Raw genomic sequence first — 15,268 nt, 5'->3', positions numbered from 1 at the left:
GAGAGACCTAAGATAACAACATAGCATGGCAGCAACACATGACAACACAGCATGGTACTGTAGCAACACTACATGACAACAACATGGTACTATAGCAACACAACATGGCAGCAGAACAACATGGTAGCAGCACAAAACAGGGTACAAACATTATTGGGGACATACAACAGCACAAAGGCCACGAAGGTAGAGACAACTATACATCACGCAAAGCTCCACAACTGTCAGTAAGAGTGTCCATGATTGAGATTAAGACATTGAGATAAAACTGTCCAGTTTTGAGTATTTATTGCAGCTCGTTCCAGTCGCTAGCTGCAGCGAACTGAAAAGACGAGCGACCCAAGGATGTGTGTGCTTTGGGGACCTTTAACCGAATGTGACTGGCAGAACGGGTGTTGTGTGTGAGTGAGGCCTGCCTAAAATATTTAGATAAAAAGGGAATGTCAGCTCCCTGTTTTGCTCCTCTCAAAATGTATCTTTTAATAATTGGTGATTAACTTCTTGCGTCGAGCCATCCCGGATCCGGTATCGTGACTACAGCCTCAAGCTCATTACCATAACGCAACGTTAACTATTCATGAAAATCGCAAATGAAATGAAATTAATCTATTTGCTCTCAAGCTTAGCCTTTTGTTAACAACACTGTCATCTCAGATTTTCAAAATATGCTTCTCAACCATTGCAAAACAAGCATTTGTGTAACAGTATTGATAGCTAGCGTAGCATTTAGCGTAGCATTTAGCGTTAGCATTCAGCAGGCAACATTTTCACAAAAACCAGAAAAGCATTCAAATAAAGTCATTTACCTTTGAAGAACTTCGGATGTTTTCAATGAGGAGACTCTCAGATAGAAAATGTTCAGTTTTTCCTGAAAGATTATTTGTTTAGGACAAATCGCTCCGTTTTCTGCGTCACGTTTAGCTACTAAAAAAACCTGTATCCAGGATTGTGTAAATCTATCCGCAAGCTCATTAGCATAACACAACGTTAACTATTCATGAAAATCGCAAATGAAATGAAATTAATCTATTTGCTCTCAAGCTTAGCCTTTTGTTAACAACACTGTCATCTCAGATTTTCAAAATATGCTTTTGAACCATAGCTAAACAAGCATTTGTGTAACAGTATTGATAGCCTAGCATAGGATTATGCCTGTCTTTCAGCATGCAACATTTTCACAAAAACCAGAAAAGGATTCAAATAAAATCATTTACCTTTGAAGAACTTCAGATGTTTTCAATGAGGAGACTCTCAGTTAGATAGCAAATGTTCCGTTTTTACAAAAAATATTATTTGTGTCGACTAATCGCTCCGTTTTGTTCATCACATTTGGGTAAAAAAAAAAAAAATTAAGTCATTAAAACGCGAACTTTTTTCCAAATTAACTCCATAATATCGACAGAAACATGGCAAACCGATGTTTAGAATCAATCCTCAATGTGTTTTTCACATATCTATCGACGATAAAATCCTTCGTGGCAGTTGACTTTCTCTTCTGAAGAAATGGAACGCGCATGGACCTACAGATTACGCAATAATTTCGACACAGGACACCGGGCGGGACACCAGGTAAATGTAGTCTCTTATGGTCAATCTTCCAATGATATGCCTACAAACACGTCACAATGCTGCAGACACCTTGGAGAAATGACACAAAGGGCAGGCTCATTCCTGGCGCATTGACAGCCATATAAGGAGACATTGGAACATAGTGCCTTCAGAATCTGGGGCATTTCCAGTATGAAACTTCATCGTGGTTTCGCCTGTAGCATTAGTTCTGGGGCACTCACAGATAATATCTTTGCAGTTTTGGAAACGTCAGAGTTTTGTCTTTCCAAGGCTGTCAATTCCATGCATAGTTGAGCATCTTTTCGTGACAAAATATTGCGCTTAAAACGGGAACGTCTTTTTATCCAATAATGACATAGCGCCCCCATAGGTTGAAGAGGTTAAGATTTATTTTCAGTCTCATGAGCCAGACCGTTTCTATGTGTACAGGCACCAAAAGCACATTACTCTTGTTTCATGTGCATGTGGGTAGGGTGGGTCACAGCTGGATAGGCTGAGTTTCTGCTGTCAAAATTCATGCCATAACCAACCGCTAAAACCAGAGTTTGTCTTAAATATCCCTACTAACGCTGCCTAAAATTAGTACTTTCAATCATGTTTTTAAGGACACACCTCAAATATTTCCACCCCTCCAATCTAAACGCAAGCAAGCTGATGTAAGAAAGGTCTAAGGCACTGCTATGCAGTGCTTGAGGTGTCACCCCTGACCTGGGTTCGATCCCAGGCTGTGTTGCAACCGGTCCCATATGGCGGCACACAATTGTCGAAGTTAGGGGAGGGTTTGGCTTGGAGGGCTTTAATTGGCATATCGCGCTCTAGTGACTCCTTGTGGTGGGGCGGGCACCTGCAGGCTGACTTGGTTGTCAGTTGAATGGTGTTTCCTCCGGAACATGGCGGGTCATGTTTCGGGAAGACGCATGACTCGACCTTCGTCTCTCCCAAGCTTGTTGGGGAGTTGAGGCGACAAGACAAGATCGTAATTGGATCGCAATTGGATATCATGAAAAAGGGGGTACAATACGAAAGAAAGAAGCCAAATTACCAATCCTTGCGCAAAAGTTTAAAAATAGCTTAACAGGTTGAAATTGGCAACAAACATGAGTTTGACACTATCACCGTCTTAACACCAGCCAAAAATAGAGTACATTAATTTGGCTGTCAAGCAAGTAGGCCTAGCTCTTATTTCCTGAATAGGAATAAATAAACTTCAACACAAAGCCCTCTTATTGTTAGTAGCCTAAAGTCTAAAATAAAGACTGTTTAAATCAATTAGGCCTTCTTGAATAGCCTACTTTCAACACCCATGCACTGTCCATCTCCACAGCTGATGCTCCATATTCTTTTTTTTTCTTTCTTTTTTTTCACCTTTATTTAACCAGGTAGGCTAGTTGAAAACAAGTTCTCATTTGCAACTGCGACCTGGCCAAGATAAAGCGTAGCAATTAGACACATACAACAACACAGAGTTACACATGGAATAAACAAAACATACAGTCAATAATACAGTAGAACAAAAGAAAACAAAAAGTCTATATACAGTGAGCGCAAATGAGGTAAGTTAAGGAAATAAATAGGCCATGGTGGCGAAGTAATTACAATATAGCAATTAAACACTGGAATGGTAGATCGGCAGAAGATGAATGTGCAGGTAGAGATTCTGGGGTGCAAAGGAGCAAAATAAATAAATAAATACCAGTATGGGGATGAGGTACTGTAGGTAAATAGATGGGCTGTTTACAGATAGGCTAAGTACAGGTGCAGTGATCTGTAAACTGCTCTGACAGACATTTACATTACATTTACATTTAAGTCATTTAGCAGACGCTCTTATCCAGAGCGACTTACAAATTGGTGCGTTCACCTTATGACATCCAGTGGAACAGCCACTTTACAATAGTGCATCTAAATATTTTAAGGGGGGGTGAGAAGGATTACTTTATCCTATCCTAGGTATTCCTTAAAGAGGTGGGGTTTCAGGTGTCTCCGGAAGGTGGTGATTGACTCCGCTGTCCTGGCGTCGTGAGGGAGTTTGTTCCACCATTGGGGGGCCAGAGCAGCGAACAGTTTTGACTGGGCTGAGCGGGAACTGAACTTCCTCAGTGGTAGGGAGGCGAGCAGGCCAGAGGTGGATGAACGCAGTGCCCTTGTTTGGGTGTAGGGCCTGATCAGAGCCTGGAGGTACTGAGGTGCCGTTCCCCTCACAGCTCCGTAGGCAAGCACCATGGTCTTGTAGCGGATGCGAGCTTCAACTGGAAGCCAGTGGAGGGATCGGAGGAGCGGGGTGACGTGAGAGAACTTGGGAAGGTTGAACACCAGACGGGCTGCGGCGTTCTGGATGAGTTGTAGGGGTTTAATGGCACAGGCAGGGAGCCCAGCCAACAGCGAGTTGCAGTAATCCAGACGGGAGATGACAAGTGCCTGGATTAGGACCTGCGCCGCTTCCTGTGTGAGGCAGGGTCGTACTCTGCGGATGTTGTAGAGCATGAACCTACAGGAACGGGCCACCGCCTTGATGTTGGCTGAGAACGACAGGGTGTTGTCCAGGATCACGCCAAGGTTCTTAGCGCTCTGGGAGGAGGACACAATGGAATTGTCAACCGTGATGGCGAGATCATGGAACGGGCAGTCCTTCCCGGGAGGAAGAGCAGCTCCATCTTGCCGAGGTTCAGCTTGAGGTGGTGATCCGTCATCCACACTGATATGTCTGCCAGACATGCAGAGATGCGATTCGCCACCTGGTCATCAGAAGGGGGAAAGGAGAAGATTAATTGTGTGTCGTCTGCATAGCAATGATAGGAGAGACCATGTGAGGTTATGACAGAGCCAAGTGACTTGGTGTATAGCGAGAATAGGAGAGGGCCTAGAACAGAGCCCTGGGGGACGCCAGTGGTGAGAGCGCGTGGTGAGGAGACAGATTCTCGCCACGCCACCTGGTAGGAGCGACCTGTCAGGTAGGACGCAATCCAAGCGTGGGCCGCGCCGGAGATGCCCAACTCGGAGAGGGTGGAGAGGAGGATCTGATGGTTCACAGTATCGAAGGCAGCCGATAGGTCTAGAAGGATGAGAGCAGAGGAGAGAGAGTTAGCTTTAGCAGTGTGGAGCGCCTCCGTGATACAGAGAAGAGCAGTCTCAGTTGAATGACTAGTCTTGAAACCTGACTGATTTGGATCAAGAAGGTCATTCTGAGAGAGATAGCGGGAGAGCTGGCCAAGGACGGCACGTTCAAGAGTTTTGGAGAGAAAAGAAAGAAGGGATACTGGTCTGTAGTTGTTGACATCGGAGGGATCGAGTGTAGGTTTTTTCAGAAGGGGTGCAACTCTCGCTCTCTTGAAGACGGAAGGGACGTAGCCAGCGGTCAGGGATGAGTTGATGAGCGAGGTGAGGTAAGGGAGAAGGTCTCCGGAAATGGTCTGGAGAAGAGAGGAGGGGATAGGGTCAAGCGGGCAGGTTGTTGGGCGGCCGGCCGTCTTGCGAGATTTCATCTGGAGAGAGAGGGGAGAAAGAGGTCAGAGCACAGGGTAGGGCAGTGTGAGCAGAACCAGCGGTGTCGTTTGACTTAGCAAACGAGGATCGGATGTCGTCGACCTTCTTTTCAAAATGGTTGACGAAGTCATCTGCAGAGAGGGAGGAGGGGGGGAGGAGGATTCAGGAGGGAGGAGAAGGTGGCAAAGAGCTTCCTAGACAGCTGGTGCTTAAAGCTAGTGAGGGAGATGTGAGTCTCCAGCTTCAGAGATGTTTGCAATTCGTTCCAGTCATGGACAGCAGAGAACTGGAAGGAAAGACGACCAAAGGAGGAATTGGCTTTGGGGGTGACCAGTGAGATATACCTGCTGGAGCACGTGCTACGAGTGGGTGCTGCTATGGTGACCAGTGAGCTGAGATAAGGCGGGGCTTTACCTAGCGGAGACAGATAGTAATGTAAGTTATATAAATAACTTGAATATGGCTTATTGTGAGGTCAATAGCGCTGATAAATAGCTTCATTGCTGGCAAAAAAAATATTGTTTTTATTCAAATCAATTCCAGCAGTAGCAAGCTTATCTCCGGTTGTCCTTTACATTTTTGCGCTCTATATCTCGTGCAAAGATATTGCATTTTTTGGACGAAGCCTGTGACATGCCTTCTTAGGCAGCACCAAGCATGGTCCTCCCCCATTTTTCTCCAGGTAACAATTTTGACTGCTGCCTTACTGTACTTTCAGTTTGTTTTCACTGCAGGGCTAGTAAGTGAATGGGCGAGGCAAAGCTGGTGTTACATTTAATTGTTTCTCAAAGAGATGGGAGCCATCACATCTGATCCATCTGCCAAAACAAGACAGAATGTGCCAAGAGACAAAGGTGACAGACAAAATGATAGCGCATAAGTGATTGGAAATCTGTGGATACCCTATTTTTACAGATGTGTGCCTACAGTAGCAGTTAATGCTTATAGTCATAGCAAGAGAAAATGCACTGTCATTATAATGGTGTTACTGTGACAGAACACAGAAATATATAATTCCATGCCTGGCCAAAAGCGAATTGTTTTAATTTCTACATGTTTTTTTTCTCACAGAAATATTCAAATAACAAAAAAAAAAAAAGTCTACTTGTCAAACTTTGTCATGTCGGCTGCACATTCATTTCAGATATTTCAGAAATATTGAGCGGGTACAAATGTTCAAAAGATAAATTCCAAATGTTTTATTTTGAATCAAAAGCTTTACACTTTATTTTCTTCACCAGCCAAAGCAAATGACTGTGAGTTGAAACTGTATATAAAGTTCAGCCTTCACAACAATTGTTTTCTCATGTAGGAAGCTTCTGAATAAGTAACACCAGAGACCCTTTTCAGCTATAGGGAATACAAAGTTATCTGAGTATTATTATCACCTCTGAGTATTATTCACTTCCTCAGAAGTGGTGAGAACTAAAGCAATTCATTTTCTCCTTTGACCTGTTAACAACTGATGAACATCTGTGTGACATCAAATAGAAAACACAACAGAAGCAACATGCTGTATGCTTCACCATGGAAACTAGACACAAATTCAATTTGCTTTTAAAAAGTAATGAATTACACTGTTTCATCATGTAAGGATATTCAGTAGAACTGAAAATTACATTTCTCAGTTCTGATGCGCTTATTGTGTGAAAGAAACTAACATCAACCAATGGTAATTTGATGAGAAAACATGTTTTGGATATGAAGCTAATAAAGTGCTTATAATTGAGAAACACTGTCAACACCAGTAATAAGCTGCAAATACACATTCTACTCTCTTAATGAATACAAGTAATCACACTGATATAGGAAATTATAAAATATAAATAATATATTAAACTTAGCAGACACTTATATCCAAAGTGACTTATAGTTATGCGTGCATACCACAGCTGGCTGGTGGCACCTTAATTGGGGAGGACAGGCTCATTGTAATGGCTGGAAGGAAATTAATGGAACGGTATCAAACACATGGTTTTAATATGTTTTAATACCATTCAATTCACTCTATTCCAGCCATTATTATGAGCTGTCCTCCCCTCACCACCCTCCTGTGGTGCTTACATTTTACGTAATCAAACTCACTATCCTGACGTTGCAAGTCCCATACTCTTCCAACTGAGCTACAGAGGACCATGGAAGGCACAGATAGGGTGAGGCCTGAGAGGCACTCACATAAATCCAATAAATGAGGAGAAGGAGAGGTGGGACTTCAAGGCTGTTAGGGAGAGAAAACAGAACTCCCTACAGAGAAGAATGGCTTGATCCCCCATGGTTAGCAGAATAAGATAATGTTTGAGCTACAGTATCTATTGGATACCGGGAAAGATCTGTGGGAGATCACTTGGCCCCCCACAGAGGCTGGTGTTGAGGGTGTTGGTTGAACTTAGTGAGCTATAGGCTAGTGGCACACAAATACCTGTCTCTCCAGAGGGCAGTTTGGCAAGCTAACACTTGCTGACGGTCTTAGAACCATGAGAAAGAGTAAGATAAGCAGCTGCAGCAGCCGAAAGCTGCAGAGAGGAGATGCCTGTCTGGAAACCCCACTCTCCATTTCTGATGCCTCAGCCTTAGACATTTCTTAAGACAGCTGTTTTAAAAGTTTAAATGTGTTCAAGAGAAAGAGAGAGAGAGAGAGAGAGAGAGAGAGAGAGAGGGTATAGCCTGACAAGTGGGTGAAATAGCATTGCTCAGTTATCACTGCAAAGAGTCTGTGTTTGCTTTCTTACCTCCAGAGTGAGATGGGGGACCACACAACAGCACCACCCCCTGTCCCTCGCGAACTGACACTGAGTTTCTTCGGTGGGTCTTGAAGTTCCCCAAGTCTGAAAAACAATAGGCATTATGTAAAACCCCCTGTTGGATTGTGGTCCGACAAATCTTTGATAGTTTGCAAGATAAAACCGATGGAAAAAAAACATGTTTGTGCAGAGCAAGAAAACAGAGCCTACAAATTAGAGGGAAATCAAAAGAAGACTGACTCTTTTATTCAAAATTGAAAATCTCATCTTTGCTGCAGCTGTGCTGTGCATCCAACTTATCGAAAGTAAACATTGGTCAGAAAGAAAAGTGGTGAGAAGTGTATTTAGCTGGAGATGAATAGTCACAATGGAAATCCTTGTGAGCATTGTCTTGTGCAGTAAGTATACACATTTGACCTTAAGCTGAAAAAAAGATACCTTAATAGAAAATGAGTCAAGTAAAAGTGAAAGTAACCCAGTAAAATACTACTTGAGTAAATGTCTAAAAGTATCTGGTTTTAAGGGTACTTTTTAAAACCTGTTGTGACTAGGGGGCAGTATTTTCATTTTTGGAAAAATAACGTTCCCAAAGTAAACGGGATATTTTGCCAGGACAAGATGCTAGAATACGCATATAATTGACAGCTTAGGATAGAAAACACTCTAAAGTTTCCAAAACTGTAAAAATATTGTATGAGAGTATAACAGAACTGATATTGCAGGCGAAAGCCTGAGAAAAATCCAATCCGGAAGTGACTCATGTTTTGAATGCTCTGCGTTCCGATGCGTCCCTATTGAGCAGTTATTGGGCTATCAACCAGATTACTTTTTCTACATATTCCCCAAGGTGTCTACAGCATTGTGACGTAGTTTCACAACTTTATGTTGAAGAATAAGTGTAAGCGGCTACATTGCGCAAGTGGTCACCTGATGGCTCGCAGAGTGATTCTTGCGTAAAATACAGAGGTAGCCATTTTTCCTAATCGCTCCTACTGACAAAACAATTGTCCCGGTGGATATATTATCGAATAGATATTTGAAAAACACATTGAGGATTGATTATAAACAACGTTTGCCATGTTTCTGTCGATATTATGGAGCTAATCTTTCGGCGTTGTCGTGACCGCAATTTCCGGTCGATTTCTCAGCCAAACATGAAGAACAAACGGAGCTATTTCGCCTTCAAAAATAATATTTTTGGAAAAAAGGAACATTTGCTATCTAACGGGGAGTCTCGTGAGTGAAAACATCCGAAGCTCATCAAAGGTAAAAGATTTAATTTGATTGCTTTTCTAATTTTCGTGACCAAATTACCTGCTGCTAGCTGGACATAATGCTATGCTAGGCTATCGATAAACTTACACAAATGCTTGTTTTGCTTTGGCTGTAAATCATATTTTGAAAATCTGAGATGACAGGGTGATTAACAAATCACTTGTGATTTTCATGAATAGGAATATTTTCTAGTAATATTTATGTCCGTTGCGTTATGCTAATTCGTGTCAGATGATGACAACGATCCCGTTCATGGCATGGGAGTTACAACAAGTTAACGGAAAATTCCACCCGAAAACTATATTTTGGTATTTGTTATATTAGTCCATTATTGACATAGTCCCAAAATGTTTTGCTCGTCAGCAATCGAGTTTTCAAGACATGTAGCTTTCAAAATACAAAAATCATCCCCATATGATGCTGCGTTTTGCATCATATGTTGCAAAATGCATCATACAGCAATGATGTCTGTATTTTCCTTAAATTTTCCTTTAAGTACAGTCATACTTGAGTCGAAGTTCAAAGTGAAAGTACATGCCATTCATCAAATTCCTTATATTAAGCAAACCAGACATAACGATTTCCTTTTTATTTGCGGACAGACAGAGCAAAGTCAGTATTATTTTTAGTGAGTCTGCCAGATCAGAGACAGTAGGGAGGACAACTGGTTAAATTGATAGGTGCGTGAATTGGACAAAAATTCTGTCCTGCATGAGGAGGATGTAACAAGTACTTTTTGGTGTCAGGGAAAATGTATGTGAGTAAAAAGTACATGTGTTCTTTAGGAATGTAGTGGAGTAAAATTTGAAGTTGTCAAAAATAAAAAATAAATGTTAAGTACAGATACCACCCAAAAAACGACTTAAGGAGTAGTACTTTAAAGTATTTTTACTTAAGTAATTTACACCACTGCTGTTTACTGAGGGATCCCAAGTCTCAATGTGAGAATATTGTCACCAATAATGCCAAGTGAACAGAAAGCTGATGAAAACTACCATTTGTCTAAAGATGGAAGCTAACATGTCTATCTTCCAAACATTATGAACACTGCACACAGTAAGCATTCTAAATTCACACGATTAAGGAATAACATCTTATCAAAAAACAGAATTTTAATGACTCCATTAATCAATACAATTGAGGGAGAAAGAAAGGAGTGTCATTGGGCTGAAACCAAGTTTGATTTCATCAGAAAATCCTCAAACACAAAGAATAATCTATCTATGAAGCCACCCATTGCAGTAAAATGCATTTGTCTAGGGCAAAGCTGAACAGATTGAAACATTTCAGTGCTGTGAAAAATTTTACGTTGAAGATGATTATTACTGCTTCATGCAGTAAAAGTCATTCTTGTACTACATTTTAGATATTTAATAGTTTCAAGTTTGAATTTCACATGCACAAGTACAGTGAAATGCCTTTCTTGCAAACTCAAAACCCAACAATGCAATAATCAATTATAATGTAATACTAGAAAAATAGACGAGAAATAAGACGAAAGGGTATCAAACAGTATATACAACACTGTGCAACCGTGTAGGAATCACTACCACATGAGAATGTTGTCACCACTAGATTAGATCATTGTAGCACGGCTGAGCCAGACGGAAAAATATCACAGCTGAGGCAGACGGCAAAATAACTGTGATCATGTCATTTTACATCTGAAATTATGAACTCATAGTCCCCAAACATTAAAAAGTCGATATTGGACCCAAAGTGTTGTGGATAAAACCAATAAGGCCCAAATCAATATGGGGCTCCAGTAGGCAGAAAGTATTTTGCTTAGCCCAAGTCACACATGAAGGATTTTAATGGCTCCAGTGGTTATCAGGTTTCCATTGTGGGGTTTTTCATCACTCTTACTACCGCAAACATTACAAAGCAATTTCAAAATGGCTTAGAAACTAAAATTACCTTTTTATTGAAACTAATTTATGCTTGACAATTGATGGAAAACAATAACAGGTCACAATAGCTTCCTGCAATTCTCCCTGCTATTGTTGCCCAGCAGATCTGGGTAAAGGTAACTCGGGGAGCACAGAACAGTCTTCATGGATGAGTGTGCAGAGGAGTCTCGGGTGGGAGCTGGATAAATACATTGCAATAGGAACTTCTCAATGCCTTTCAAGAGGTTGTAAGCAGTGATTCAATTTGGAATAATGCCACAGCTACCACAGATATGAAAGGAGCAGCTCCACAAAACAGATACATTAGTTTGGAGAAATAAAAGCTGCACAGACAGGTACTGTAGATATCTCACAAAGACAAAACAGCAGCAGCGAGCTTGTGGACAAGTAACTTTTGAGTTAATTACCTCAATACAAGATAAAACATCTTGGTAATATTTGTTGTTGTTGTTGTAGTGTACTGACTGTTGCATTTTGTTTATATGTGATGACACAGTATTGATAAAATTACTTTGAAATTACTTGTTTGAGTTGATTTACCTAACCCAGAAAATGCATTTACTTGTTTTGAGTTGATTTAGTTTACCCAGAAACTGCATCAAGATCATTTGTCTTGGATTAAGATATTCTGATTTGTTTCAAGCCTTTTATTACTGTAGGTTAAAATAAGCAAAATGATCTGGCGTCTTATCAAGGCAAATTATCTCAGTGCACTGGCAGATAATTTAGCTTATTTTAACCTAAAAAAGGCTTGATTACAAGTCAGAATATCTTAATACAAGACAAAGGCATTTTCAGGGTAAGCTAAATCAACAAAAAACAAGTAATTTTGACTGAATTATCTCAATACAAGATAAACAGAAATCTAGGTGAAGTCTACAGTAGGTAAGATTTTCATTTTTTGCAGTGTGGTAACTTACTGCAAGTGGCTAAAATGAAGCCTGTCTATCTAAAAATGGCCAAATTTAGAAAGACAGCTGGTGACACAAAATACATTCATACTGTATCTTTCTACCACTGGGAACAAAGAGACATTTATTTGATAACGGGTGCAGATTTAAGAGCACATATTGTTCCAATTGGATTAATTAACCTTAATTAACCTCTGTAATATGCTCCATATTGTCATGTCACCTCGAGCATCAATGTTGGAATGAAAGCTCTCTCTTTCCAGGGCGACTTGATGGAAAGTCCTGAGCATCTCTCTCAGCAACCAACCAAACCTGCTTTCAAACTAGATTGCTGTTAGTTCTGCTCCAGGAGCAGATTTAAATGTAAAATTACTGGGCTCACTGATTTATTAAGAGGACTATAAGGTCAGCTAATATATGTCATACTGGTTATGGGACAAGTCGATTAGGAGGCAGGCTTTAATTATTTCTTCAAACATAAATCTCCTCTTAACCCAGGAACACACTTTTGCTAATAGCTATTTGAGACTCTTAAGCTCTATTAAGAAAAGCAATTCTTTGCAATTTCTCACAGATGAATGTGAGATTTGGCAATTAAGAGTCAATTAGCTTTCTGCATCTACCTCAGCAATTTAACTGATCTCTAAAAAAAGAGAGATGATTTTCTGATACCATTGAACCACAGACTGATAGAAATAAGTAGAAAGTTAATTCCATTTGTGAATAATTGATGTTGAATAGTATTCTGAAACATTTGTCTACATCCAAATTGGTTTCATGTGCTATGGCAGTTCAAATTGCACAATTATATTCTAGACAGTTTTACAGGTAAAAGAGAATATGATATAAAACATGAATCTCTGACTGACTGACTGACTGGGCTTATTGTCTGCAAGTGAACTCCTCATTTGGTAAGTCTAGACTCCTTGACTTTTCTCTATCAAAACACAGTTTTAATGAATGGCTTGCAGATGTCCCGTACATGTGGGCCCATGGAGGTAATTCTTTGTCTATAGTGGTCCAATCTGGCAACCAGGGGATTGGTAACAAAAGGTTTGGAGTGACACTGCCACCCTCTTTCATCTCAACACAGGATGGGGTGCTAGATAAAAGCCCCAGAGAGCCTAGGAAATAGAGAGCCTGAAGGAACAAAGTGGACAAAAGCATTGGACATCTAAGGTGCTGAGTAAATTTTACAAAGTATATTTTTGGGCATTATTTAGGATAAAAGCCGTTGTAGTAACACGAAGCGGTACTGGGGCCACTTCACTGCCAGTGCAGGAGGCTATGTTTGATCATCCCGATAAAATACACATGCACACACCCATGTGCGCGCAACCCCCCCCCCCCAAACACACACACACACATAGAGAGAGAGAGATAATGATAGTGCTAAAATCAAACTGTGCCCCCTCCCGTCCTAAAATCAGAAGCAGAGCAAACAAACCATTGTTGCAAAAAGGTCCTGAAGATCCCAGCCAAAATACTTATTAAAGAATGATACAGCCAATGCCTCAAGAAGAGCCTGTAAGGTCAGAGGGGACAGTGCTGGAGACTTGACCAAATGCATGCTCCTCTGAGCACACATCTGTGCACATGGGCACTTTTTGTTCAAAAGAAAGCATGAAAGCATGCAGTCAGCCTTCAAGAGATATGCCTAATAATTCTCATCTCAGTCGCAAGAAAAGAGGCAGGCCTTGTAAATGTTGGTATTGAACTACTCTTCCTACGATTTATTGAGAGATTAAGGTAAAGTAATATACACTGAGTGTACAAAACATTCGGAACCCCCTTCCCAATGTTGAGTTGCAACCCTTTTGCCCTCAGAACAGCCTCAATTCGTCGGGGCATGCACTCTACAAGGTGTCAAAATCATTCCACAGGGATGCTGGCCCATGTTTACTCCAATGCTTTCCACAGTTGTGTCAAGTTGGCTGGATGTCCTTTGGGTGGTGGACCATTCTTGATACACAGGAAACTGTTGAGCGTGAAAAACCTAGCAGTGTTGCAGTACTTGACACACTCAAACCGGTGCACCTGGCAGCTACTACCATACCCATTCAAAGGCACCTAAATATTTTGTCTTGCATATTCACCCCCAATGGCACACATACACAAAACCTGCAAGTAAGCATTTAGTTTCACAGGGGAGTTCATTTAGCTTGAAAGATAGATTCCTCTTTTCACGCTTAACTTACTGTAACTGGGGTTAACTGTAGCTGACATTACATCATAACGTAGGTTTAAAAAGCGTAGGTTCAAATGTACAGTAATGAAAGTAATTTACTTTAATTTTGTTCTTATCATAGAAGAACCGTTTAAAGCCACAAAGGGGAGACAAGCACATGACATCTGATGCAATTGCATACAGTCTATGCAGGTAAAAAAGTTCTGAAGCCAGAATATAGCTGGTAGCTATTTACACTTAATTAACTCAGTTTACCGTACTCCCTCTATTCACATTATCACAACAGCTGGAGAGTAGTGTTCAGGAAATATTTGCATTTAAACGAGGGATTCATGTAAATCCTTCAGGAGTTACGGGAATTTTACACCATGTTTAGCAACTAGTAGGATTCTCAAATCTCTGGATGCGGGGGGCTCGTATAAAAGATGAAAAAACGGAAGTTAAAAAACAGCACATCTGTCTGCATAATTGCACATGCTCTGTGAGAGAAATACAGCTGTACTCTGTGAGTACAAACTAAAAACGACTGAGGACTGTATTGTGGCAAAATGTATACAGTATGTATAAAAATGTCTGCACTAACATAGTTTTAATCTGGACCCACATTTCCATATTCATTGACAACAAATACATCCCATAGCTTATTATTGGTAAATCTTTGGTCTAACTCTGTAGTCAAACAATAATACACTGTAGAACAATGTATCACATTAACATCATGACCTTTGAGGTGGCACCTCTGTGACTCAGAAACATTGTATATACAAGCTATTCATCCATATGAATTATGGGTGTGCATCTTTTACATAATCACCGATAAAGAATCAATAGAAATAATAATCAAGGGAAGACGGTATTGAGTGAGAGAGCGGCCCTCTAATCCATCAGTTAGCCATGCGTCAGGCAGCAGACAGGGCCAACTCCTCACTGGCAGCACCACCATCCATCACAAGTTCATGGGAGGAAGGGTAACGTCAGATTATTTGGAGCACTGCTACTCAGGGGGGTAACATTGACAATCCTGGAAAATATCTAGAGGAACACAACTTTCACCAACTGAAGAATATGTACATATACCTATTCAGAGTGCCGATTGTTGTCCATATTGAAATTCAAAAGCTGGGTGTTGGTTGGTTGTAATTCAAATCAAATCAAATGTTATTGGTTGCGTACACATATTTTGCAGATCTT

General features: G+C 40.8%; 1 protein-coding gene across 3 annotated transcripts in view; it reads right to left on the bottom strand.

The window, feature by feature from the left end:
• Nucleotides 1–15,268, bottom strand: part of LOC115143414 (contactin-4-like) — a 232,890-nt gene that overhangs the window by 119,427 nt on the left and 98,195 nt on the right. For all 3 annotated transcript variants that reach the window (XM_029683822.2, XM_029683823.2, XM_065001948.1), the window contains exon 5: nt 7,782–7,877. In XM_029683822.2, the coding sequence (XP_029539682.1) occupies nt 7,782–7,877 (96 nt within the window). The remainder of the gene's footprint in view (nt 1–7,781; nt 7,878–15,268) is intronic.

Source organism: Oncorhynchus nerka, linkage group LG15, assembly GCF_034236695.1.
Source record: "Oncorhynchus nerka isolate Pitt River linkage group LG15, Oner_Uvic_2.0, whole genome shotgun sequence".
In the NCBI taxonomy this organism is placed as follows: Eukaryota; Metazoa; Chordata; class Actinopteri; order Salmoniformes; family Salmonidae; genus Oncorhynchus; species Oncorhynchus nerka.
The sequence above is the reverse complement of the archived record's forward strand: the minus strand, read 5'-3'. Positions and strand labels throughout refer to the sequence as shown.